This window comes from Podarcis filfolensis (genome assembly GCF_964270895.1).
Source record: "Podarcis filfolensis genome assembly, chromosome: 7".
NCBI classification, from domain to species: domain Eukaryota; kingdom Metazoa; phylum Chordata; class Lepidosauria; order Squamata; family Lacertidae; genus Podarcis; species Podarcis filfolensis.
Window position 1 is genome coordinate 7,901,664 of NC_139603.1, and position 26,122 is coordinate 7,927,785.

The following is a 26,122-nucleotide window of genomic DNA, read 5'->3' on the forward strand; positions in this document are numbered from 1 at the left end:
TTCCCCTTTCTGGGCTCTGCACCCAGCCTACCGAGCCCACAGATAAGGGTACAAGCTGTGTATGAGGTCAATGCTGCAGTTACTGCTGCCCATTATGAATGGCATCATCTTAACTATCAACAAGGCATACACGGCAGATCCTCCGTGTGTCCCTGTTTTCCAGGGACAGTGCCCGATTTAGAGAAGCCGTCCCAGTTTCTGATTTGGTCCCGGAATGTCCCGCTTTTCCTTAGGACGTCCCTATTTTCATTGGTAGAAATGTTGGAGGTATGGAGCTCTCTGACCTCTGAGCCATCTGAAGGCAAACCTGTATAGGGAAGGGTTTGTTTGTTTGTTTTTTTAAAAAAATGTTTAATGTTTTATTATGTTTCTATATATGCTGGAAGCGGCCCAAAGTGGCTGGGGCAATGCAGTCAGATGTGTGGAGAATAAATTGTAAAATTTTCATTGTGGAATGGGACAAAGTTTCAACTTGACTTGAAACTTTTATTATATTTAGAATAAACTTTCCATGTGGGGATTATTTTTGCTAGACTTCAGAAAACAGGCACACAATCCATCTTGCTTTTGCTTCTGAGACTACCCTCATATATCAGTCATAAATCTGTCATGGAATCATAGTGAATGTGTTGATAGCACATTTCCATGTCTCTGTTGCACAAAAAGCTTTGCACTCTGATTATCTGAATGATTAAATGGAAGTAAATTTCACTGAGTCCAGTGGAACTTACTACAAAGTAAGTATGCATAAGTATCTTGAATAGCATAGCTTCTATAAAGTCCGATCCTATGCATGTTTATTTAGAAGTCCTGTTCTTTTCAACAGGATTTTACCGAAATAAATATGGACTGTATTGTAGCCTGGCAAAACTGGCCTGCAAGAGCAGGGAGGATTACAAGAAGACAGGAATTGTTGTACCTGAATAGTGCAGCAAGACTTTGTACACCTGAGCTGGTGTGTATTTGCGCGCGCACACACATTTTGGACTTCAATACAGGCAGCAAAATGTCTTAAGGTGGGATTTCAGCCAGGTATGTGCAACAACTGGAACTACACAGTCTTCCAAAATCAAGCTACATCATAGTGTTTATATTTAAAGCAACTCACTGTTTCCCAGCTGTGGGAAACCTTAGATCCTTCAGTTGTTGCTGAACAACAAATCCCACCAGCTTCATCAAGCATGGCCAATGTGTGTTGTAGTTCAGCATCATCTGGACTGCTAAAGGTTCCCCGTGCTTGCTCTACAAATTATTATTAATTATGATCATATTTACTATCCCATATCCCATTCTTATGTCAAGGAGCTCATGACTTTCTCATTTTCTATTCATAGTCAAAAGAAGCCTAGAAACTAGTCCGAAAGACCATGACTTGCCCAAGGCCACCTGATGAACAGGTCTGCTCAAACCAAGACCAAATATGGAACTACCTGTCAGCTTCATTTATTAAGTGTACGGATCACTTCCCGTAACGTAATGTCCCAAAGCGATTCACAAGAATAAAATGCAGTGAAACAGTAATAAATAAATAAATAAATAAATAAATAAATAATTGCTTAAGTAAATTAAAAAAACGTAACAAGGGTGTCTCTGGACCTTAATTTGAGGCTCCTACAACAACAACAAAAAATATTTAGAATATACTGGACCCCATTACATTTGTTTTAAAAGGGCTATCAAAGGTATTTAACTGTTGGAGATAATAGGGATAATGTGGCTCCCTTCTGTGATTGGACTAAAGACTTATACAAATTCCAACATATGAACAACTTGCATATAAACACAGACTTGCCATGGACAAATTCAGTGATTTTTGGAATCCATTCTTACAAATACCGTAATAGGTTAAGATCTGGTGAAGTACAATAACATTGTAAAATATACAGTTTAGGATTCCCCCCAGTTTTATCTTCCTTTCTACACGGGGTTCTGTTTCTGTTTCTCTTTTTTGTTTGTGTCTCACCATGTTTAGTGCACATATTATGATGTACTTTTTGAACTTTCAATCAAGATTATTTTTTTAATCTGTTTGCAGGCAGATTGCTTCCCAGCTCCAAAAACAGCAGACGTGATAGAACCCCTGCAAAGCCAGTAACCCAGGAAGGAAAAGGTTAGCATACAAAACCCAGAGCACTACTGAACAGAGTAGGAAGGGATGGATGTTCTTCGACAAATCATTAGCCACAGTAGGTATTGTTTGAAATAAAAACATCATTCTAGGCAAAACATTCATTTTTATTACTGAAATTTTGTCCAGCAATGACAATTTTAACTTGTCCCATCTTGACATATCTTTTTAAACTTCAACCCATGTTTTGACATAATTATTTAGGAACAATGTACTGTTCATATTTGTCATAGTAATACCCAAGTACTTAACTTTAACAGTATTTAATAGATAGTGATTCAAGGAAGGGGTGTCAGTTTATATCACAATCTTATATTAAGTTTATATTGAGCTTATCTGGTGCACAGAGGACATTTCAGTTGTTGAAGAGGATTATAAGACCATGTCCACCCTGGGCACCTTTGAGAATTACTACAAATTCTTCATGAAGTTCATCATCATAGCTGTCAACTTACAGATTTGAAAATAAGGGATCAGCAGCCTCGAAAGTAAGGGATCAGCAGCCAAAATAAGGGATCAACAATTACTTTGATAAAATACATATTTTGTTGCGTGCAAATGGCTTTAGATACCTATTAGGTCCATAAATTACCATATAGCATATATTCAACACAAAAAAACAGCAACAATTTGTTGTTGACAAAGCACAGCTGGACATAGAAAGGGCCCCATTATCTTCAGTAGCTTATTTAAGGGACATCATCAATAAAGGACAGCAGCAGGACATGGCCCTGGGATAAGGGACTGTGCCGCCAAATAAGGGACGCTTGACAGCTATGTTCATCATGTCCACCCTGTGGATTATTGATTCCAGGTGGAGGTTGGATTAGGTTTAGGCAAAACCTGCAAGTTAACAAGTCAACGCAGAGCAGCATCTCCCTTCTATTCTGCAGCATCTCCTGCTAATCCACAATGACTATGAGGCCAGGTAAAGAGGGGAAACTGCTCTTGATTCACAAAAGGTGGTTCTGGCAGTATGTGGATGACAGTGAACCAGACCCCTCCAAAAAAAGTTTGCTGACCCCTGTTTTAAGATTAACCACCGGAAAAGGAAAATATTAATATTTTCAACGGATATTAACAACAAATAGCAACAAATAGTGATTGTTGCTACGGGGAAAGCAAAACCTGCAAATGGCGCCAATCTGTTTGCAGGCCAATTGCTTCCCAGTTCCAAAAACAGCAACCATTATAGAACCATAGCAGGGCTCACAAACACAGTACCCCAGGAAGCAAAAGGCTAACCTACAAAACCCACAGTATTACTGAATAGGGTGGGAAAGGAGGGATATTCTTCAACCAACTGGGATTGGGCACAGCCAGACTTTATAGGCTGGGGGCAGACCGGAGTGAAGCCCAGCCCACTTAGCCTGGCTGTATTATTATTATTTTTAAATCATCTTTATGTATGTATATATATTTGTATTTTAATTCAATGAAGATAAAAAAAGAAAAGATTAAGACAAGAAAGAGGGGAGGAATACAAAACAAGAATTTGCATTTGCATTATTATACAATCATTCATTGAATTTGTAAATAAAAGAAAATATTCAAAGATTACCTAAAAACATGTTGTCCAAATAACAATCTCCTTGCGGAATTAAACTGATCCTTGTAAAATACAAGTTTAATAGTTGGTGCTATTAAAGTGGATTAAAGTGCTCAGTCATTCAGATTGCTCTATAAAGTCCAGATATAATCTAACTTCTGCATAAACTTTGTGCAAGCAAATCAAGATGAATGCCCAATAAGTAGTTTGTCAGCTCACTGATCCCTACTCAAGTTGTTGACTATGCCTCCTGTTGAAGAACAATCTTCATCTGCTCTGCTTTTTTTAACATATGACCATGTCCACTCTGTGGCTCCTTGGTCTTTTCCTGGTTGCCTTGGTGAGGCCCACCAACTCTTGATTTCAGGTGTAGTTTCGATTTGGCTTAGGCACTGGAGGCCGGGAGGAGGGCTGGCACATGCTGGAGTGGAGTCTAGGATTACTGGATCCGCCCAAGACACAGGTCTACATGGAGAACTATGCCTTCATCTGCTCTTCTTTTTTAATAGATGAACATGTCCACTCTGTGGGTGCAGGGTTTTCCCTATTTGCCACAGTGTGCACCAATGCTGAGGGAAGAAAGAAATGTGACCATTATTACCGAAAAGTTATGATGGGAATGGATGATAAATCGTTAAGGTGGTTCATAAAAAATCTTACTACAATAGGGATTATATAGCTATATCTAAAATTTCATGCATATCAGTTAGTATCTTGACCCTCCTCCACAGAATTGAAATTTCCGCCTTCGCGACATAGGAAAACGGCCAAGTAAACTGCTATTTTCGTCATTTTATGACCAATTCAGCTTTATTTTATGGTATTACTATTTCTTGCATTTATTCGCCATTAACTAGATAAAATGTCTTAAGGCGTCTTAAAAAGGATACAAGTACAGAAGTTTAAAACAAATATTAAAAATAAAAATAAACTGGAAGTGTTCATTCTGCAATACTATAGAAGGGATAAATCGTATGCCACACTACTAAGAGATGAACACCACAACCGCTTTACGATATGACCCCAGTTAGGGATCAAATGCTTAGGTGAACAGGAGCATTTCCCCCATGCACCTAAAAGTTGCCATGGCACCTCAAGACAGCATTCCACAACTGGGGAGTCACCTGTGAAAAGTCCCATTTTCAGGTTGCCACCATCCGCACTAGCCTCAGACAGGGCCCACTAAGAAGGGCCTCGGGTGAGAAACACAGGCAGGTGCTCAGGATGGCCCCACGCTGCTCTGTTGGGGATGGAATTATTCCAGTGGCATCAGCACTGAGGGCTGGGCTGGCATCCCTCCGCCCAGTGCGCGTGCACCCTCCCCACACCTGGCACATGCACACATGCACACACACATTATTTTATTTAATAATAAAATTGTCCAGTAGCAATAAAATTGTCTTCAGATAGGGACCCGTTTACCCACAATACCTGCCCCACTTATTGCTCAGCACCTGATCGTTTCGTGTGGCAGCACCTGCCCTGGGAACTCCCTGCCACTTGAGATCAAACAGGCGCCTGTGCAAAGTGTTCCTGCTCAGAGACGTTTAGAAAGCTGAGGCGATCCATTTTAGTATTTTAAGTTTTGTATGTTTTAAAGCAGGGTTATGATTTCTTCTCAGTTTTATTATATTTGTGTAAACCGCGTTGAGGGTTTACTTGGCACCAGGAGGGCCCCGTCGTCGTCTTCCCCAATAGGAATGTATCTGTTTGGTTTACATGGGAATATCTGTCTGTCTGTCTATCTGTTTTGTGTGCGTGATGCTTCCCTCAGTCGGGGTGCTGCTCCGAGTTTTATTAAGAATATTTACACGACGTGCAATGACAAAAGTTCTTGGGGTGGTTTACAACAGTAAAATACCGAAATACTACTATTTAGCTGCCTTTTATGGGCACGGGAGTCAAACCCACGGAACCCGCGGCGTCGGCCCGCATTCTTGCAGGTTGGGGTTGACAGAAAAGACACGTGTGCGCGCGCACGTGTGAATGAGCGAGCGAGCGCGGGGAAGGAATGTCAAAGGCCAGCCGGGCCCCGTCCCTTCGCCCTCTGACCCGGAGGATCCCTGGCCCTCCCCGCCAAGGAACACGCCGCCCCCACGGCAAAGGAGGGCGGCCGGGCGGCCTTCTCGGAGCCTCTCCGCCCCCCGCGCTGGCCTTGACGCGCGCGGGAAGCTCGGCAGCCGCCGCGCGGGCCTCGGTTCCAGGCGGGACCGTTAGAGCGGGCGGGCAGAGAGCGAAGCGGAGAAGGCGCTGGGCAGCCGCGTCGCCATGAAGCTGGTAGCGGCGGCGGCGGCGCTGCTCCTCTTCGCCGCCGGCCTGGGTGAGTGAGGGCGGGCTCCCTCACGCGCGCGCCCCGTTAGGGACCCGGACTGGACCAGCCCAAGCTGTGGCCCTCAGGCGCTGTTGGACTACAACTCCCATCATCCCTGTCCTCTGGGCCTGCTAGCTAGGGGATGATGGGAGTTGTAGTCCAGAAACACCTGGGGACCCCAGGTTGAGAAAGGCCTGAGCACCTGTGAGCTGTCTATCATAAAATGAACACCCTGCCTGATTGTTTTAAAACCCTCGACGCGGTTTACAAAAAGATAAAAGCACCGAGAAGACCTACAAAAGTTAAAATATTAAAAAGGATTGCCTCAGCTTTCTAAGCCTCTCTGAGCAGGGAACGCTTTGCACAGGGGCCTGCTTGATCTCAAGTGGCAGAGAGTTCCCAAGGGCAGGTGCTGCCACACGAAACGACCAGGCGTTGAGCAATAAGTGGGGCAGGTATTGCAGGTAAACGGGTCCCTATCTGAAGATAGTACGTGGAAGTTCAGTGTTCAAAGTATTCCATATATATTCTCTGCCATCCTTAAAACAGCACAGAAAATTAGTCCACTATTACCATTATAACACTGTCTGAAGAAGGGTGCATGCACACGAAAGCTCATACCAAGAACAAACTTTGTTGGTCTCTAAGGTGCTACTGGACAATTTTATTATTTTATATATATATTTCTACTCCGTCAGATCAAGCTACCTACAGTGGTGCCTCGCAAGACGAAATTAATTCGTTCCGTGAATTTTTTCGTCTAGCAAATTTTTCGTCTTGCAAAGCATGAAATCCCACAGGAATGCATTGAAAATCAATTAATGCGTTCCTATGGTCAAAAAAAGTCCAAACAAAGCCAAATTTGGTACAACAAGAGTTTATTAAGTGCTCTTTAAAGTCACACATACTGTAAAGAGCATTTCAAAATTCAAACCCAGAATTTTTTAAAAAAAACAGCAGAGTGGCCCAATGGTCACAGAAAATCATAAAAATGCAGGAAAAAAACCACAAGCTTCCAGATTCTTGCAAACCCCTCCCCAACTGTTCCCCCACCCACCCAGCACACAGAAATTCAAATCCAGATTTTTTTAAAAAAAACAGCAGAGTGCCCCAATGGTCACAAAAAATCATAAAAATGCAGGAAAAAAACACACAAGCTTCCAGATTCTTGCAAACCCCTCCCCAACACCAAGTCCTTGAATTCCAAACACCCCAACCCAAAATCCAAAACCCCCCAAAAAAGTTTTAAAAGCTTAACTTACCAAATGGCTGCAAAAGAAGTTTTGGAAAAGCTTCAAAAATCACCCAAGTCTTTAAAAACCTCAAAAAAGGCTACTATGTACACTGCGTTCTATGAGTTGCTCCTCGAAGTCAAGTCGCAACTGTATTAACGGTGTTAAGAAAAAGGAAACAAACTTGCAAGACGTTTTCGTCTTGCGAAGCAAGCCCATAGGGAAATTCGTCTTGCGAAGCAGCTCAAAAAACGGAAAACCCTTTCGTCTAGCGAGGCATTTGTCTTGCGGGGCACCACTGTACCTGAATCTGGGTCCCTATTTGTTAAGGGCTTTACCTTGATCATGGCCAGTGCCGATCTCTGAGCGCAGGCACTCCATGCTTACCAGGCCTGTCAGCAATTACGCTGCATAATTCTGCCCTAACTGCAGCTTCCAGCTCAGTCCTGAGGGAAGCCCCACACAGAACACATACGCATCCTAACAGAGATTGGGTACAGCAGGTGGTTAAGGTAGATGTGGGTATCCAGTTGTCAGATTACTATCTAGGAAGAGGGGTCAACCTCAGTGTGGAGGAAATGTCCTATAAAATCTGTCTCTGCCTTGAAACATAGGAACCTAGGAAGCTGCCTTAACTGAGTCAAACCATCTAGCTTAGTATTGTCCACACTGACTGGCAGCTTTCAACAAAAGATTAAAAATACATTAAAACATCAGTCATTAAAAACTTCCCTAAACAGGGCTGACTTCAGATGTCTTCTAAACGTCAGAGGGTAGTTTATTATTTTGACATCTGGTGGGAGAGCATTCAGATATACTGGGCCGAGGCTGTTTAGGGCTTTAAAGGTCAGCACCAACACTTTTAATTGTGCTCAGAAACGTACTGGGAGCCAATGTAGGTCTTTTAGGACCAGTATGATGTGGTCTTGGCAGCCACTCCCATTCACCAGCCTAGGTGCTGTCTTCTGGATTTATTGTAGTTTCTGGGTCACCCTCAAAGGTAGCCCCACGTAGAGCACGTTGCAGAAGTCCAAGCAGAAGATAATTAGAGCATGCACCAGTCTGGCAAGACAGTCCGCAGGCAGGGAGGGTCTCATCCTGCGTACCAGATGGAGCTGGTATACAGCTGCCCTGGACACAGAATAGACCTGCACCTCCATGGACAGCAGTGAGTCCAAAATTACTCCCAGGCTGCGCACCTGCTCCTTCAGGGGCACAGTTGCTCCATTCAGGAACAGAGAGTCTCCCACACCTGCCCTCCCCCTGTCCCCCCAAAACAGTACTTCTGTCTTGTCAGGATTCAACAAAGGTGGTTCTGTTAAATTGCAAACCACCTGAAAGAGTCTCCTTCTGCTATTTTCTGCAGATGCAATAGAGGCGGTGAAGAAAGTCCTCTTTGCCGTTGCCACTTGGTAGGCTCGATGTTGAGCTCTAACCAGTGTCTGGTCCGAATCAAAATGAGGTTTCTGCCACTGGTGCTCCCGCTGTCTCAGCAACTGTTTCATCGCCCTCAGCTCCGGGCTTCATGCAATCGGAGAGGGCACTTCGAACCAGACATTCGATAGCCCTGGCTCAGCCAGTCGCTGGGCAGCAGCAAAAGCAGCAATCCTTAAGAGCCCTACAGGCCCTGCCCCAAGCCAGGTGGAAAGAGGCCAGGCAGGGCCTTTCAGGCTCTTCTCAGGCAGTCCTGCTGAGATAGAGGCTCAGCCAATCACTGCCATAGCTTTTCTGCCATCATCAAATACATTTCAATAGAGACTGTTCATTTCATTTGTAAAAATACTTTTTCAACATACTCTTCTGATTGATTGATTGTTTGTTTTGTTTTCTTTTGAATTATCCAGAGCACACAGACTTACATTATTACAATAAAAAAGAAGATATACACAATTCACCTGCAGCAACAGTAAGTGACCCCCTAGTCTTAACCCTTTGGCTTCTGGGTGTGGGATGTAAAGTTGCAGCCAAGTGCGACATTCCGATAGGGGACTAACAGGCCTCCATGTTCTAACTGATTGCTGTGACAACCAGTTTGTCGGTTGCTGGTGGTTTTAAAAGATATCTGCTCAGTTCCAGTCTCCTCAGGACTAACTTCCCTCTGGTATAGTTTATTTGCTTGTTATGTAACCTAAGCCTGCCTTCAGGTCCAGTTCTGTAAACCTGAATGAATCTGAGAGTAAAATAGTGTTATTTTTTAACCAGGAGGGCATCTTTATTAGTAGAACTCAGACAAGTCAGCAACAAGCTGATCACTGCATAAACTTATAAAGGGGATTCTTTAACTCTGCTAAAGTAAACCTTCCCACAATGGGGAGGCTGTAGCACAGTGGCAGAGCACGGGCTGTGCATGGAGAAGGTCCCAAGTTCAGTCTCCAGTGTCTCTAGGCAGAGACCCCGTCTGAAACCCTGGAGAACCATGGCTTGTCTTAGCGCGACACGTGACCCTGGCCACTTACTAATCTGCTCCTGATTTTGATTTCGGGCGTCCGTAATGGCTAGCTCCAGAAGGTGTTCAGATTGGGCCTTTTCTAGTCCACTACTACCTCAACAGGGCCACTGGTCTTGCTCAGAACTGTCCAGAAGGTCAGAGGCAGTATGAGAATTCTCAGTTTATGCCTGCCCTAGACAAAAGCGCCCCACAAAAGATTTATTTGTTTATTTCTTAGGAAGCATCTTACCCAAACTGTTCAGAAGCAAGCTTACAAGGGATCAAAGAAGCCCAATAGCAGCAGCAGCAGTAACACAATAAAAAATGACAACACATACATAACAATGGAGCTTCCCAAGAAACCAGCATGGCAGAAAAAATTCCAGGAATGATTAAAAATGGATGAATCTTGTTATGTACTGAGTTGAATAGGATCCAAACTGCAGCAGTCTGATTGGTCCTAGAACAATAGGATCCAAAATGCAGCAGTCTGATTGGTCCTAGAACAATGCAGCAGTATGATTGGTTGGCAGGAACCACCCAATCATGCTCCAGATAGAAGTGAATCCACAACCTGATTGGCTTACAGTAGAATTCCGGAATTAGCCAATCATGTGCAGCCCATTGTGTAAATAATGTATATAAAGCAGATACTTTGAGGGGACATTCATTCATTCCTCCTCACCACTATGAACTGAATAAAGAGCATGAAATCACTTTGCGACTCTGAGTATATTTCAAATCTAATAGGCACTGAAAGGAAAAGAGAGATGACATGCTAGAAGCCTCCTTGGAGAGGGAAACTGATAAGGCTGCAGGCGCCATGAGGCGGTAAGGGGTACTGAGAGGAAGGCCTTTAGCTTAGATTATTGCAGACAAACGCCGGCTCTCTCGGCCTGAAGCAAGATGAGCGCCACATCCCATAGTTGCCACCAGGGGTCCTTTAATTTTACCTAGAGGGCAGCAACATGAGAATGGCTGGGGTGGCTCCCTGCTTATGGAATGCTCTCCCAGGGAGGCTCACATGGTACCTTTATTACATATCTTTGGGGGCCAGGCAAGAACATATTCCTCTTCTCCCAGGCCTTTGGCTGATTAAACAATCTATGGCCTTTTAAAGGGTGGGTGGTGACATGAATGAATGAATGGAAGATTGTTAGAAGCACAATTCTGCAGGAATTGAAACTGTGGGCAGGAGGGGGAGGGTTAAAAGCTGCATATACTGTAAGCCTAGTTAATAGAGAATTTCAATTGTGTAAATGCTGCATCAATTGCTTTTTTCTCATTAAAAAAAATAACTTTAGGGTGAATGCTTCTATCAAGGATACATACAAGGGTTCCCAAACTCTGTTGCAATACTCAGCACCTGTCGTGGGCTCAGGTAAGAGATTCCAACAGCCTAAGTCAATTATCTGTCAAGCCTAGCAGCAACCTGTCTCTGGCATAATCCAGGCACCAGATGTTTCACAAAAGTACATGCAGTATATGTCCTGTCTCTCCCATCCCCATCCTTGTGTTTCACACTCCTTTCTTCAGTGGAAGTTTGCAGCAGCTCAATATATTTGCCCTTCTCTGAGCAGAGAAGGAAGGAAAGAAGGAAGGAAGGGAAGGAAGGAAGGAAAAAAAGAAAGAAAGAAGCCAGAGAGAAGAAGGAAGGAAGCAAGGAAGGCTGGATGGAAGGAAGAATAGAAGGAAAGAAAGGAAAGGAAAGGAAAGGAAGGAAGGAAAGACGGAAGGAGTTGGCTGCCAGGGAGAAGAAGGAAGGAAGGAACAGGAAGCCAGAGAGAGGAACGAGGGGAGGAAAGAAGGAAGGAAGGAAGTTTGGAAGGAATTGGAAAGCAGAGAGAGGAAGGAAGGAGTAGGAAGCTAGAGAGAGGAAGGAAGGAATTGGAAGCCAGAGAGAAAGGAAGCCAGAGAGAAAGGAAGCCAGAGAGACGAAGGGAAGGGAAGGTTGGAAAGAAGGAACTGGAATAGGGTGCGGGGCCACCTCCGCGGGCGAGGGGCTGGCTGGGCAGGACAGAGACCTTTCGGCGGAGAGGCGTGGCGAAGGGCCAGATTGCAGGCTGCTTTGGAAGAGAAGCAGCAAAGCACTGGGGCTGGTAGAGCAGGAGAGGCAGAGCTGCAGGCAGACCTCAAAAGCCAGGTGGATTGGGGGGGGGCACAAAAGGGGCTTGGTTTTTGCAAATGAGCCACTAGAACTAGATGAGCCTTTGGTCCCTTACAACTCTGTAATTTTGATTGTATGTATCTATGTGCATGGGAAATGAGGGGCAGATGGAGCTCAGCAACCTGGGAGGATATGTAGTAGCACTACTACTACTAGTAGTAATTTATTATTTATACCCTTCCCACCTGGCTGGGTTTCCCCAGCCACTCTGGGCGGCTTCCAACAAAAGATTAAAAATACATTGAAACATCAGTCATTAAAAACTTCCCTAAACAGGGCTGCCTTCAGATGTCTTCTAAATGTCAGATGGTTGTTTATTTCTTTGACATCTGATGGGAGAGCGTTCCACAGGGTGGGCGCCACTACCAAGAAGGCCCTCTGCCTAGTTCCCTGTATGTATGTATAAGGAAAGCTGATCTGAAATCTCTGCTGCCTTGCAAGGCATCATCAGGGAGCCCTACACAAATCCAGAGTGCAGTCTCTAAAACGGTTGGATGGCACCTTGTACACCTCCATCCGGCAACTCCTGCAGCCAAGCTGGTGCTTTCCTTTGGACCTCATCAGTGAGGCCAAGAGAGGGACCCTGCCATCTGGGCTTGTGCCTTGGGGTGGTCACTTTGTTGCTGCCAGCGCAGCTGTTTGACTTGTAGTTTCCACAGACATCAGGTTGGTGGCTCTGAATAACAGTAGGCCTGACTAGAAGGAACCCAGAATGGGGAACCTCAGGCTCCAGGTCACATGCAGCTTTCTAGATCTGAGCGTCTTCCCAGGCCACACCCCACACCAGCCCTGCTTTGCCACCCTTTGTGTGTGTTTGCGCCAGGCTTCAATGTGTCCTCAAACCCAAATTACCAGAATAGGTACCAGAAAAGAGGAGCTGCCCTCAGTAAATTAGGTTGGCTGGGACATAAGATTTGCGCTGCCATTCTGCTCCCCCCCCCCAGATCACCTGTCTTAGCAGTAGTGTGCGAGGCGACAAAGTTTCATTCACAAACAAAAATCAATGTAAAGCTGGAAGAAGGGGACAAAGTACTGTGGTTCCTCGTTTTAAGAACAGTCCTGTTTACAAAGGATTCGGTTTACGAACTCTGCAAAACCGGAAGTAGTGTCCCGGTTTGCAAACTTTACCTTGGTCTAAGAACGAAATCAAAATGGTGGAAGGGCACAAGCGGCAGGAGGCCTCATTAGGGAAAGCGCACCTCGGTTTAAGAATGGTTTCGGTTTAAGAAAGGACTTCTGGAACAGATTAAGTTCGTAAACCGAGGTACCACTGTAATGGTTTCATTTCTGCTTTCCACAGCTGGTAAGCCTAAGAGCTGGTTGGGGGGGGGGCAACTTTAGCTGTGAAGAATGCTTGGATGTGTGCCTAAGAATACAAACTTTGCTTTTAGGTAGAGCTTTGATGGGTAATTGGCAGGACTTGCAGTCTCAGCATGCACCTGGCAATGCCAGCCCATAATGAAGCCCTTGCATGCTGTATACAAATGCAAAGAAGGACCTGGAGAACCATTCACAGAATACTTTTCACCTGTACTGTATAAGCAAGCAGTAATTTATTAGGCAGCAACAAGTCATATAAACAGCAGGAGCCTGGCCCAGGTCTGGTCACGTCGTGTCTTCTCGGTTGCTCAAGCTACTCACATGCCAGGGGCAGCAGGAGGGAGAGAGGAGAGAGGAGAGAAGACATGATGGAGCAATACAATAAGGAGAATCCGCAAAATGAGGCAAAAATAAATAAATGGTGCATCTGCATTTCCTTAGCACCACCCAGAAAGATGGAGATGAGATTGGAAAAACCATCTTCTCCCATAGAAGCCTCTCCACTCCCTGCATAGTCTTTGAAATTTCTGTACCAGGGCTGGCCCAAGACACTTTGGCCCCTAAGGCAAACCACAGACTGGCACCTCCTGCCTGTCAGGGAGGAAGGGCTGAGTGAAGATCTACATCAGGAACTGGGGGGAATAAAGCTGTGCATTGGCAACAAGAATCGGAGGAGACCTGTTCACCAAGAGGCCGCTGTAGAGGTGGCATGGGGGGTGGGCTGCCAAAGAAAGCACAGATCCGGCCTCCAAGGAGTGCTGTCACTGCCACCACAGCAGCAGGAGGAGGTGATGCGTACTTTGGAGGCCAGATCTGCTGCCCCTATGAATCCTGCTGCCTGTGGCAGTCGTTTTACCTTGCCTCTTGGGTGGACTGGCCCTGCTTTGTACCTTTCCTAGGTGAGGCAAGATCCAGTGTGGGCCTTTGCGAAGGGAGGAAATAAATTAGGGAGTGATCCTTTTCTAGACTGCAACCAGCTCTGGAAGGAAAGTTAGTTTGTTTTTAATCAGTATACTTTAAGTTCGTTGAAGCTTACCTTGTTTTGTCTGACATGCTATATTCATCGGATCTAGTATAAGAACTGAAATGTAATGAGAATTAAGATTACCGGTACTTAACCTCAATTATATACAGATAAACATACCTCGGCTTTGTCATGGAGTTAGCTTTACTTATAAAGTCTGAAAATTAATTATTATTATATGTACTGGGGTGGGCAGCCTACGGCCCTTCAAAGGTTGCTGGACTACACCTCCCATCTTTCCTGACCACTAGCCATAATGGGTTGTTGCAGTACAACAGCACCTGGAGGACCACAGGTTTCCTTGTTTTTCTTGGTGTTGGACATCATCTCCCTCCAGTATGGGCAACCACATCTGGAGGGATACAGCCTCCCCGCCCCCCAATATATACTAACAGCAAACTCCTATCTGTGTTATTATGTAGCTGAAATGGCACCTCTGACACATCAGCAGGCTCAGACGAACCCCAAGGTGTGCAGAAATACAACAAAAATATTAGGAAAAATCCCTAAGCAAGGGACTTCCCCCAACCCCAACCCCCACAGCCCAATGCAAAAGTGGATGAGAGGGGAAAGGGCATGTGGAGGTGGCCATGGCTGAATAAGACTGCATTCTGTTGCAGGTCCTACTTGTCCAAATTGTTGGTGAACCAGAAGATTTCAGGTGTGTACAGGGCAGGCCCTGATAAACTGTGGCCAAAGTGACTTACTCAGAATCACCTAGGGACCCGCTGTCCTCTATGAAATAGTTGCTGATTCGTGCCCATTTGACAATCAGGACGGCTGACCCAACCACAATGGGCAGAAAGAGAAATATGCTCAGGAGCACCCACGTCCGCATGTTGTCTTCTATGGCTCTTTCTGTAATATCTAGATGGAAACAAATTTCACAGCAAAGACTGAACCAGGAGAGCTGCCGCATTAGACATTTTTAGTGTGGCACCGCCTGATGCTCCAATTTTTTAGAATTTTTTAAAGATTAGGAAGCAAACTCTTTCCACATTGCTAAAACAGCAACAACCAGAAAGGTTTTTTATTTTTTAATTTAGCATTATTGCGGTATAAAAATGTAATATTGTAGTAACACAGTTTTACAGCACTATTCCTCTTTTTCATTAAAAATAAATAGAGAGCTGGAAAAATGTTAAATTAAAAGACCATTTTAAAAAATATATAAAACGGGGTTATAAAATGGCATCCTTCACAAAGGTCACAGTGAAGCTGCAGACAGAAGTTATGTCAAATCCACAGGTGTCAGCAGAACATAGCAGGTTATACACATAGAAAAACGCCCTACTACTAATGATGTAGGAAATCAGTTGCAGTTCTGCTTGCAGCTTACAGCAGAAAAGCAGTAACTGGGTAGCACTAGGGATGTGTTAGCCTCTTTCTCTGCAGTGTTCTCTCTCTCTTCTGTGTCTAAGGGCTATCCTCATGTACAGCTCCTGTTCCTTTCACTGGAGTTTGGGCAAGAGTGTCTGGTAAAGTGTCTCCTGTGCTCCAGGGTTATTACAAGAAGAAGGTATTGTTTGGATTTTTTTTACTCTTGCACCAATAAGTTTTGTTCTGGCCCAATTAATTGTACATCAGCAAGTACACCCACGTTGACTTTGAACTATTCCACAGGGATTCAGCTGGCCCATCAGAACCTACAAGTCCATCACAGTCTGGTTTAGGGAGGGGCAGTAGTACTAAAACATTTGCTTTTCACTTTTGCTCTTTGAAAGAGAACTAGAAATACAGGGATGGAGAGAGGGGTTATTTCTATTCTGAAAACATATACCAATTTTATACCAGCTTAACTGCCACCCTTCCCCCATTTCCTGGGAATTGCAGTTTAGTTCAGGTACCAAGAATTCTAAAACACCATCCTAAAGTTCCTTTGGAAGAAGGAATGATTATTAAGCTAATTGTGCTGTCACTTCTCATCTTTCTGCCTTGAGAAAGACAGAAAATTCAAGGGAAGAATAAAGAGGGGAGTGAATAGGTTAAAACAAAAATCAAACCCAGTCCCATGGTTTCAGGTTGAGGTGAAAGGTGGGTCCTAATTCTAATCAGTTTGGAAACTACTGCAGCAGAGGTGCTTGTCAGGATGGAGGGTCTTGCTTTTACTAACCAGAAGCCAGCATGCGAAGCCCACTGTCAATGCTTCCTCCGAGGGGGCCTCCTTTTTCCTTGCAATTTGGAGGTGCCCATCCTGGATCACAGTGGCAGTTTCTTTTGTTGTTGCAAATCTGAAAGGGGGGGGGATAGCAAACATTTACTCCTTGCTTATGTGCTTAATCTTAAAAAGAAAAATATGCTTTAAGAAAACTTTATTATTCTTATTATTTCCTGAGTAGGGCATCAGTTCTAGTCTAAAATAAAATTAAGGGTAAAGTAGTAGTAATAATAATAATAATAATAATAATAATAATAATAATAATAATAATTATTATTATTATTATTATTATTATTATTTCATTATTTGTACCCCATCCATTTGACTGGTTTGCCCCAGCAACTCTGGGCTGCTTCAAGCATATACGAAAACATAATAAAACATTAAACATTAAAAACTTTCCTATACAGGGCTGCCTTCAGATGTCTTCTAAAGGTTGAATAGTTACTTCTTGAAATCTGATGGGAGGGCGTTCCACAGAGAGGGCACCACTGCTGAGAAGGCCCTCTGCCTGGTTCCCTGTAACCTCACTTCTCGCAGGAACCACCAGAAGGCCCTTGGAGCTGGACCTTCCAAGGTAGCCCCACACAGAGCATGCTGCAGTAGTCCAATCGAGAGATAACCAAGGCATGTACCACTCTGGTGAGACAGTGTGCAGGCAGGTAGGGTCTCAGCCAGCGTACCAGATGGCTCAGGTAGACAGCTGCCCTGAAAATAGAATTAACTTGCGCCTCCATGGACAGCTGTGACTCCCAGGCTGAGCACCTGGTCCTTCAAGGGCACAGTTACCCCATTCAGGGCTAGGAAGTCCTGCCCCCTGTCCGCCAGAAACAGTACTTCTGTTTTGTCGGGATTCAACCTCAATCTGTTAGCTGCCTTCCATCCTCCAACCGCTTCCAGACACACAGGACATTCACTGGTTCTGATTTAAATGGACGGGATCCAAATATTCCCCATCCTCTAGACATGCCTGGAGTTGTTGAGCAACCACCTGCTCAATTACCTTGCCCAAGAATGGAAGAGTTGAGACTAGATAATAATTGGCCATAGTGGCTGGGTCCAAAGGGAATCAGCTGAGAGGCCATCAACATGGGAACAAGGCACCCCCCACTCTTTGGAGGACATATGGATAAGTGACCATTCAAATCAGTCCCACCTCCCTGCAGAGGGGAAGGGTCACAGAGAAGTCTAGTTGCACCAGGAAGTGATTTGACCATGGCACTTCTTTTGTTGTACTGGAACTTAATGTCAGATCACCCACATCCACAGTGGTAAACGCCAGATCTAAGGCATGTCCATGGTTATTAGTAGGGTCAGAGTTATTCAGGGACAGCCCCATGAAGGCCAAGCTTTCCATGAAGTCCCAAGCAGTCTCGTGTAAGGTCATGTCAGCATGGATGTTCAAATCCCCTAGGGCCACCAGACTAGGTGTCTCCAGCAGAACATCTGCCTTGACCTGAAGCGGCTCAAGCAGGGAATTCTTGGTTCAGTGGGGAGGTCGGTACCCCAATAGGAATCCTGCCCAACTTCTAGAACATGCATTCAGAAAACTGAGTCTCTTTAATAGGATGCCCGGTGAAAACTAATGACTTCCTAAAAATTGCTGCAATAACCACCACTCCGCCACCCACATACCCTGGGTTGCAGTGCTTAAGAGAAACCTGGTAGACAAGCAGAAGCGATAACAGCCCCATCTGCCATGTCCCACCAAGTCTCTGTTATGTATGCCAGATCAATTTCTCTATCCACAACCAAGTCATGTTTTAGAATGTGTTAACAGATGCCTTGATCTCACAGTTAGCAGCGGAAAGTATGCATTTAGGTCAGGGGTGGTGGCTAATGTTTTTCAGGCCATGGGCTACATTCAAGACTGGTCAACCCTCTACAAACCCAACAGTGGTTGTGGCAACAGCGATCATGCAAATTCTGAAGTTACCACACATAAAGTACACATGCTTAGTACACATGCAGACCAGAGACACACGTGCAGGGAAGTAGCTCTATTTCTTTCCCCCCCCCCGCAAACATACATGAAATCATACAATCACACCTGCGAAAGATAGGGGGGGTTTTCCCTTCCCATCAGTGTGCTGGGAGGAGAGAAAATTATCCTCCCAGGCCAGCATTCTATAAGGATTAAGAAACACTGTCTCTCCTCCCAGCTCAGCACTGTGATGCAAAGGTAGACACCTTGCAAAGGTTTTCTCTTGCACCACCACTGATGGTACGTTGGAGCTCAGGAAGCAGGAAGGGGCGCAGCGTGTCATCTAGTTTTCTTATCTCTATGGGTGGCCTCAGAAACTGTCAAGAACCCAGAGTGTCTGCGGCTGGATATCTTCACATGAAGGAGATTTTTAAAGAAAAGTTCCCATATTAATTCCTTCCAAGTAGAAAATTAACACAGCAGTTAGAAGGATAGCCTGAACTCTTCTTGCTGCGCTAGTTTTCTACCCACAAAGTGGTTTTAGTAAAAAATGAAACTCCCCAGCTGTAGTCTTAAGTCCACTCCACCACCTCAATCTCTTGCATATGCACAGCCAACTTCAGGCACACAAGAAAACACCAAATAGTTTCTGAGGGAAAACACCACCACCTCCTTTTTATAGCAGAAACACTAACATGGAAAATATAACATTCGTTTTACTTACTCCATGCCCCAAACACGTTTTTGTAGGATCACAATCATATTTCAGGACGTCATACTTTTCACATACTTGTTTGAGACAAACCTTAAAAATAAATAAATCAATAGCATTTTTTCAGTTTTTAGAAGAGTTGCTGCCCTGCAACAGACCTTTTGCATTCACCAGACCGCATCTATGAGTGTTTCCAGACAGGTGTTTATTGCGAGATCTGTATGCAAGATTTTTCCATTGTATGTACAACGTCGTCTGCATCAAAGTGCTAGTCTGTATTTTCCTCTCCTCCATTAATCCAGATCTACCCTTTTTACAGGAAAACCGCATTATCATGGGAGGTTGGGGGGTAGGGGACAAGATTAACCATCATGCCCTGCTTTCATCCCATCCTCTTGTCCAGCACTGATGCCTAAAAACCTTTTCCTCTTCCAGTCTCCTCCACCTCCTACGAAAGTCAGAGGGCACAGCTGCCAGAGTAGTGATTCCTACTAAATGGAAATCTCAGGACACACCAACAAAGGAAGAGTGGATTTGTAAATTAAGTGAGTATATAGAATTGGCAAAATTAACTTCAATTATAAGATATCAATCAAATCAAAAGTTAAGAATGGAGTGGAAGTATTTCGAAGATTATATGTCAAAATATTGTTCTAAAAATGACATGTTAATAGGCTTAGAATAAAAAATGTAAGCAATAACAAAACAAATAAAGAAAGAAGGAAAAATCAGAATTTAACAAAAATAATTTATTACAGAATGCAATGGAAAAAAAGATAGAAAGAAATATAAAGAAGTCGAATTGCTGTGGAGGGAAGTAGAGGGTGGGAAGTGGGTCTAATAATTAAGTGTATAATTATGCAGCTGTTGCAATTTAGATATTATATTTTATCTGAGGGAATCATTGGGAATTTTGGTTATTATGTATATAAGTTAAGTTTCAATAAAGATCTTTGTTTTTGTTTTGTTTTTTAAAAGAAAGTCAGAGGGCAGCTAATGAAGCCTACAGGCAGATTAAGGAGTGAGTGGCAAGTGGCTGCTAAGGTAAAGGGACCCCTGACCATTAGGTCCAGTCGTGGCCGACTCTGGGGTTGCGGCGCTCATCTTGCTTTATTCGCCAAGGGAGCCGGCATACACTTCCAGGTCATGTGGCCAGCATGACTAAGCCGCTTCTGGTGAACCAGAGCAGCGCACGGAAACACCGTTTACCTTCCCGCCGGAGCGGTACCTATTTATCTACTCGCACTTCGTGCTTTTGAACTGCTAGGTTGGCAGGAGCAGGGACCGAGCAACGGGAGCTCACCCCATCCCTTTTGCAATCAGCAGCAGTAGCAACAACTCTCGCTTGGTCTCAGTCTGGTGCAAGAGGAAAAGGAAGAGGAAGAACTGGAGGAAGAACACCATGGCATGCTCCTAATGGGCATATGGGGAGCCCCCAGGAACACTGCATCATCCCCAACTGAAAGGAAGCCAAACATGTAAATACCTGAAGGCCAGGGACAAAGAACCCCTTCCAGGCCAAAAACCGTCCTCCCACTAGTCTTCCAAGGGCCATATGCCAAAGTGGATGGAACAAGAGGGGTGACAGAAGCCGGCCATGCAAGTCTGTGGCCGTGCTATGTGGGTTCACATGCGCACCCCTCTCTCCCTCTTCCACCCATCAGCACTGCTCAGGGACTTGTTGTAGCCAAGCAAAAGCAGTCCAGGAGGGCACAAGGCATGGCCAACGAGGGGTGAGATCTGTGGAGGGGGAGGCGAGCCATTACTCTGTTATCATGTTTGTATTCTAAGTTTGACTTGGCAAAATCTTCCCTGGAAAGCCTAATTTATGATGCAACCTGTCTGGGAAAATGAATGAGCAAATGCCTAGATTTTATTTCATCGGAACTGAGAACGATGGCGTCTGCCGCCCGAGGAGGACTTTTGGATCAGCGTGTGAGAATTTATTGCAAACAAAAGACTTACCAGCTTTTTTTTTAAAAAAGGGAGAGCCTTACAAAGTTCACACAGAAGCATAATATTGCTTACTTTAACTCGCCTGTGGAAACAACTCAGAGGCTATTAAGAAGAGAAAGGATAACAACAAGAAGATTGAAAGATGGGACTGGTGAATACTAAAAGCAGCAGAAATATGAGACGACTGGATCCTTACTGAATTCAAAGCATGGAAACCCCCAACAAAAATTTATAATTTGGCAAAATATTTGGACTTTATGATATGTATTGGTATAATTTGGAATAATTAATGTGATATGATTGGATTGTTAAATGGAAAACTTAATAAAAATTATTTTTTTAAAAAAGAGATATGTGGAGGGGGCATCGCCTGAGGAGACAGGAAAGTCTGCAGGGTTGAATTAAGCCCCCCTGGCCTTGAGGTCCCCCCCCCCCGCTTTAGGTACTTTATGAACTAACAACGTCTAACTGCATTTGCTGATTTCCATCTCTGCTTCTCCCATCACTCCCAGCCCATCATACCTGTCTCTTCATAGCTGAAATTTAGATTTTAAGTTCTTCAAGCATGAGACCAGTGGACTTCCTTTTGCTCATGCTTCTCTTTAGGACACCATACGCACTGGTGACAACATTTAAGTAACAGTAATAGTCATGCTGTGTCAGATTGTATCCCTTACCTTTTCAGTTCCACATTTTGTACCCTCTTTCACCAGCATTGGGTCCGGAAAACCCTCTGGTTGTTGAAGGTCCAGAGATATACAAAGGGTATCTTGGAACGGAATGTATAGAACTGGAACATCCATGTCAACATAAGGATTTCTGGTTGGATAGAGGCAAATTAACTTTCCACATTTGATATCCCTGTCAAAGGCATTTGGAGAAAAGAACAGGATCACACATTTGCAAAGAGTTGGTGATTATGTATTGGAAATATCTGTTTTTTTCACCTCCAAAATATCAGATTTGACAACGGAAGTATGTTTTTGAACATGTTACCTAAAAATGCATGCTTTTCATCACGCAGATGACAAACGGGAGGGGCTGCCATTCCTCAACCTTTGAAACATCTGGCATCAAAGATTATTGCATAACCGTTTGTGCCCAACGGATATATTTTGGTATATCTTAATTTGTTGTTGTTGTATGGTTTTGCTGTATTGATTTTCTTATGTGAACCACGTTATAATCATTTTGGTGAAAGGCAATCTACAATTAATTAATTAATCCTTCCTCTCAATCCATTTTTCTTTTGTGTCATGTCCTCTATTTTTTAAATTCGTTTTTATTAAAGATTTCATTGTGTATCAAAAACAAACAGACAAAAAAGTACATATAGTGTCTCTACTTTCAATTCATAGAGTTTTTTTCACAGTTCGTTAACATTTGGTGCTAGACACATATGCGATTGGGGGAAAAGAGAGAGGAAAGGGGAGAGAGACATTGATCTTTTGTTCTGTTGTGTAGTATTCATGCAGGGTTTTTATGTCAGCATCGTGTAGGTAGGTCCTCTATATATTTATTTATTAATTTATGATGGCATTGCGAGAGATTTGAGGGTCCAGTGCTTGGTTGGTTGTGTTCAGTTAGCTGCAGTGTGGTTTGCTTGTGCGTGTGTGTGTGTGTGTGGTACCTATTTATCTACTTGCACTGGCATGCTTTCGAACTGCTAGGTTGGCAGAAGCTAGGACAGAGCAACAGGAGCTCACCCCATCATGCGGATTCAAACCGCCAACCTTCTGATCAGCAAACCCAAGAGGCTCAGTGATTTAGTCCGCAGTGACCACCCACGTCCCTTGTTACAGCACCAGAGACAGAGCCTGGTGTGCAACTTGCTCCAACAAGGCTTGGAAAAGAGGCGGATTTTGGGCAGCACGACTGGTTCCCCCGCCCAGGGCACAGGAGTCAAGGTGCACCTTCCCAAAGTAAGCACTGGAAGTAGGCGTGACGGCTCTGACAGGATCCTGGAGTCCTCCTAATTCCTTCCCAAAGCCTAGTTAGCACTTGCCCAGCTTTAGGAAGGAGGTGGGAGGGAGCCTTGTGCCTCCTTCTCAAAGCTCGGTGCCTCCCTTCTCCGGCTTTTGGAAGGCACTTTGGGTGGAGTGGGGGAGACGTCAAATTTGGGCCTCACACAGGGCACCATATTACCAAGATCCGCCCCTGCTTGGTAGTGAACTGAGGGCTTGTAAACCTCTATGACCTCCCATCTGGTATGCTTCTTGCACCATTGGACTGACAGTGTGGGAGACACTGTGTTACTTGGTCTTGGGGGAAAAGATGCCCATGGCAATCCTGGCTCCAGCACCATTGGCCTTGATGCTGTAGGATGTGGTTCAGCAGATACCTGACTGTCAACCACAGTTTAGTGGGACTGACCACCAGCGTCAGGGTCAGAAACCCAGTGCCATCCCTCAGCTAGTGACACAGGAGCCTCCAACTGGGTGTTCCAGTCCCTGTGGGAGGGTCATGACAGCCTACTCCACGTGGCTACCTTGATACTACATCAACAGTAAAAACATGCACCGTACAATAGAAGATGCCCAAGCTGCCAGCCCACAAGCATCCTGCCACAGTTTCTTCTGTTTCCTAATCACATACCGCAAAGAACAAGTCTTAAATCCCTTTCTTATGTCAATCCCACAGTGTCCAAATCTATCTGTCTCACCATTAATTTCTTCATAACATGCTTGTGGAGCACTTTTTGACTCTATAAATATTAAAAGGATTTTGATTAGAAGGACTAAAATGAAACATTTAATAGTTTTCTTTTAGCAATGCTCTTAACAGATACTTTCATATGTGTAAATACATATCAGTCTGATGCATAAAGTCTGATATATTAGATTTGCCTCCGCAAATAATAAATTTGTTAGCCTTGAAGGTGCTGCAAGACTCTTTGTTTTCACTGAAGCAGATTTAGTTATTTAAAATATTTTCTTCATGCAGCACATAGTTAAACAACGGAGATCACTGCAACATGTAGTGAAGGTCACTAACTTAGATGGATTTAGAAGGGGATTAGCAAAATTATGAATGGTAGGTCTATAAATAGCTACTAGCTATGACGGATCTATATACAGTATAACCTCCTGTAGAAAGAGGCAGAAGGAGCAGGAGAGCTACTTGTAGGCTTCCTTTTGGCATCTCAATGGCTACAGTGAGAACAGAATCCTGACTAGATAGGCCTTCAGAGGAGGCAGGATTCCTCATAAAGGCATTTGATGAAGGGCTTCACCAAAACAACCTAACTGAACAGGTTGGCATGGTAACTAACAACATTTTGGCTTGTGCCTAAGTGTAGTTAGGTACCGTATTTTTTGCTCTATAAGACTCATTTTTTCCCTCTAAAAAAGTAAGGGGAAATATGTGTGCGTCTTATGGAGTGAATGCAGGCTGCGCAGCTATCCCAGAAGCCAGAACAGCAAGAGGGATTGCTGCTTTCATTGCGCAGCGATCCCTCTTGCTGTTCTGGCTTCTGAGATTCAGAATATTTTGTTTCTTGTTTCCCTCCTCCAAAAATTAGGTGCGTCTTGTGGTCTGGTGCGTCTTATAGAGCGAAAAATACGGTAGCTAGTAGAGTGATTTTAAAGTTGGCATAAAATGCATAAACCTGGTCATACCAGTCAGAATTCTGGTGGCCATCTTCTGCACTAAGGAAGAAGAAGCATGCCTTGGCAACCAGCCATATTGGGGACTAGTTGCAAACGTGGAAGGCAGCAGAACTAATATCATGGGCTTCCCCCTCCAGCCAGCTCAGGTGAAAGGGCAGGTGTGTCAGGAGATCCCCCAAAACAGGGCGTGGGGGGAGGAGTGGGGAGATGATTTCATCTGCCAAGCAGAAATGCTTGCATTGTTGATGGAACAATCTAAATAGTGTGACGCTGAATTCTGCTCAAAGAGTCCAAGAGAAACCCAGGACTCATTGGCTGGGCAAACTGGTATAAAAGCTGAGGAAAGCTCATGGTATTAGTGTGAGTGGGCATGCACACACTATTTGGTTACAGAAGGAAGCTGTTTGTTTGCTTGCTTGCTTGTTGATTTTAAGGGTAAATATTTCATTTTGTTTTTAAAAGAAGCAAAAAAGCAAATTGTCTCACTTACTTTCACCAAAAAGATCCTGACACTGTAGATCAGCCGACTGACAGGATCCACCATAACAGTAGCCAGAATTAGAGGCACAGCTATAGCCATTCTGGGCATAAACATTGCTTGGGCAGGATGCCGAACTGCCGTTGCAGTACTCAGGGAAATCGCAGACACTATCTACAGCTGCTCTACAGATTGTGTTTCTTGGCTTGAACTAGGTGAAAAGGAAAAGGAAGAAGGAAAGTATCAATAGCATTTTTCACGGAGGACAACAGCTAGGGTTGAGGAGGATTCCCGCCGCAGTGGTACCTATTTATCTACTTGCACTGGTGTGCTTTCGAACTGCTAGCTTGGAGGGAGCTGGGACAGAGCAATGGGAGCAACAAGGCTTTGATGAAGAATCCCATGGGAAACAGACTGTGGGACTATCTTACTGATCTATTATTATTATTATTATTATTATTAGTAGTAGTAGTAGTAGTAGAACCATTTTATTATATATTTATTTATATCCTGCCTCTTCCCCAGAGATTAGTGAAGCCCTGCCTTGGGCTGAGCAGAAAAGGTACATCTTTTCTAGCCAGAAGGCTAGATGAGTTGCCGCTGAAGGTATAATTCTGAGTGCAGTGAGCCGTCTTTGATCAGTAACTGCATTAGCCTGGTGGCCATGTGCATTGCTTTGCAATCAATAAAACCATGTCTCCTTTCTGTGATTTGGATTTCTCCTACATGTTCTGCAGAACTCTGGTAAACCTTCACATTCACCTGTGTCGGTGCTTACATTGTCGCTGAGATCCCGAGATTCTTTCCCTGCCCTTGAACAACACCAGCATTTAATGCTGATATGGAAATCCTCAAAAGTGGCATTCCATCTTTAAAGGAAATTCTTTCTTGATCTGATTGCAGTTCAGTGTTAATTAGCATCTTACATCAGGCTGCAAATTGTTGTAACCAACTAAGTTCTACTCACAGTAGACCCACTGAAATTAATGAAACTAAACTTGCCATGTCCATTAACTTTGATGGGTCGGCTTTGTGTAGGATGAGCATTGGCTGCAACACAGAGGTTACGGAGATAAAATTCAGAGGAAGTTGTAATGTCGATTCAAACAAACTGAGGTGAATGTGTG

At 44.1% G+C, this 26,122-nt stretch overlaps 1 protein-coding gene and 2 long non-coding RNA genes across 6 annotated transcripts in view; 2 read left to right on the plus strand and 1 right to left on the minus strand.

The window, feature by feature from the left end:
- Window positions 1-56: 56 nt before the first annotated feature.
- LOC310767616 lies at window positions 57-19,921 on the plus strand. Its single transcript, XR_014550966.1, has 3 exons — window positions 57-1,032; window positions 2,036-2,190; window positions 19,389-19,921. It is a non-coding gene; the product is annotated as an uncharacterized lncRNA (long non-coding RNA).
- On the plus strand, window positions 9,296-15,678 carry LOC310767623. 3 transcript variants are annotated; one of them, XR_014550977.1, is made up of 3 exons: window positions 9,296-9,321; window positions 10,953-11,029; window positions 15,599-15,678. It is a non-coding gene; the product is annotated as an uncharacterized lncRNA (long non-coding RNA). The 3 variants fall into 3 exon arrangements; XR_014550978.1 differs by lacking the exon at window positions 9,296-9,321 and adding an exon at window positions 10,395-10,479; XR_014550979.1 differs by lacking the exon at window positions 9,296-9,321 and adding an exon at window positions 10,574-10,769.
- Window positions 13,347-26,122, minus strand: part of LOC310767550 (disintegrin and metalloproteinase domain-containing protein 2-like) — a 41,743-nt gene continuing 28,967 nt past the window's right edge. Inside the window, exons 14-21 of one of the 2 annotated variants that reach the window (XM_083624650.1) lie at window positions 25,008-25,206; window positions 23,505-23,613; window positions 21,587-21,728; window positions 18,966-19,046; window positions 16,273-16,390; window positions 14,867-15,026; window positions 14,172-14,216; window positions 13,347-13,448 (exon numbers count right to left, since the gene is read on the minus strand). In XM_083624650.1, the coding sequence (XP_083480776.1) occupies window positions 13,421-13,448; window positions 14,172-14,216; window positions 14,867-15,026; window positions 16,273-16,390; window positions 18,966-19,046; window positions 21,587-21,728; window positions 23,505-23,613; window positions 25,008-25,206 (882 nt within the window). In that variant the 3' untranslated portion in view covers window positions 13,347-13,420. Of the gene's footprint in view, window positions 13,449-14,171; window positions 14,217-14,866; window positions 15,027-16,272; window positions 16,391-18,965; window positions 19,047-21,586; window positions 21,771-23,504; window positions 23,614-25,007; window positions 25,207-26,122 lie in introns of both variants that reach the window. The other variant, XM_083624649.1, reaches the window with a different exon arrangement.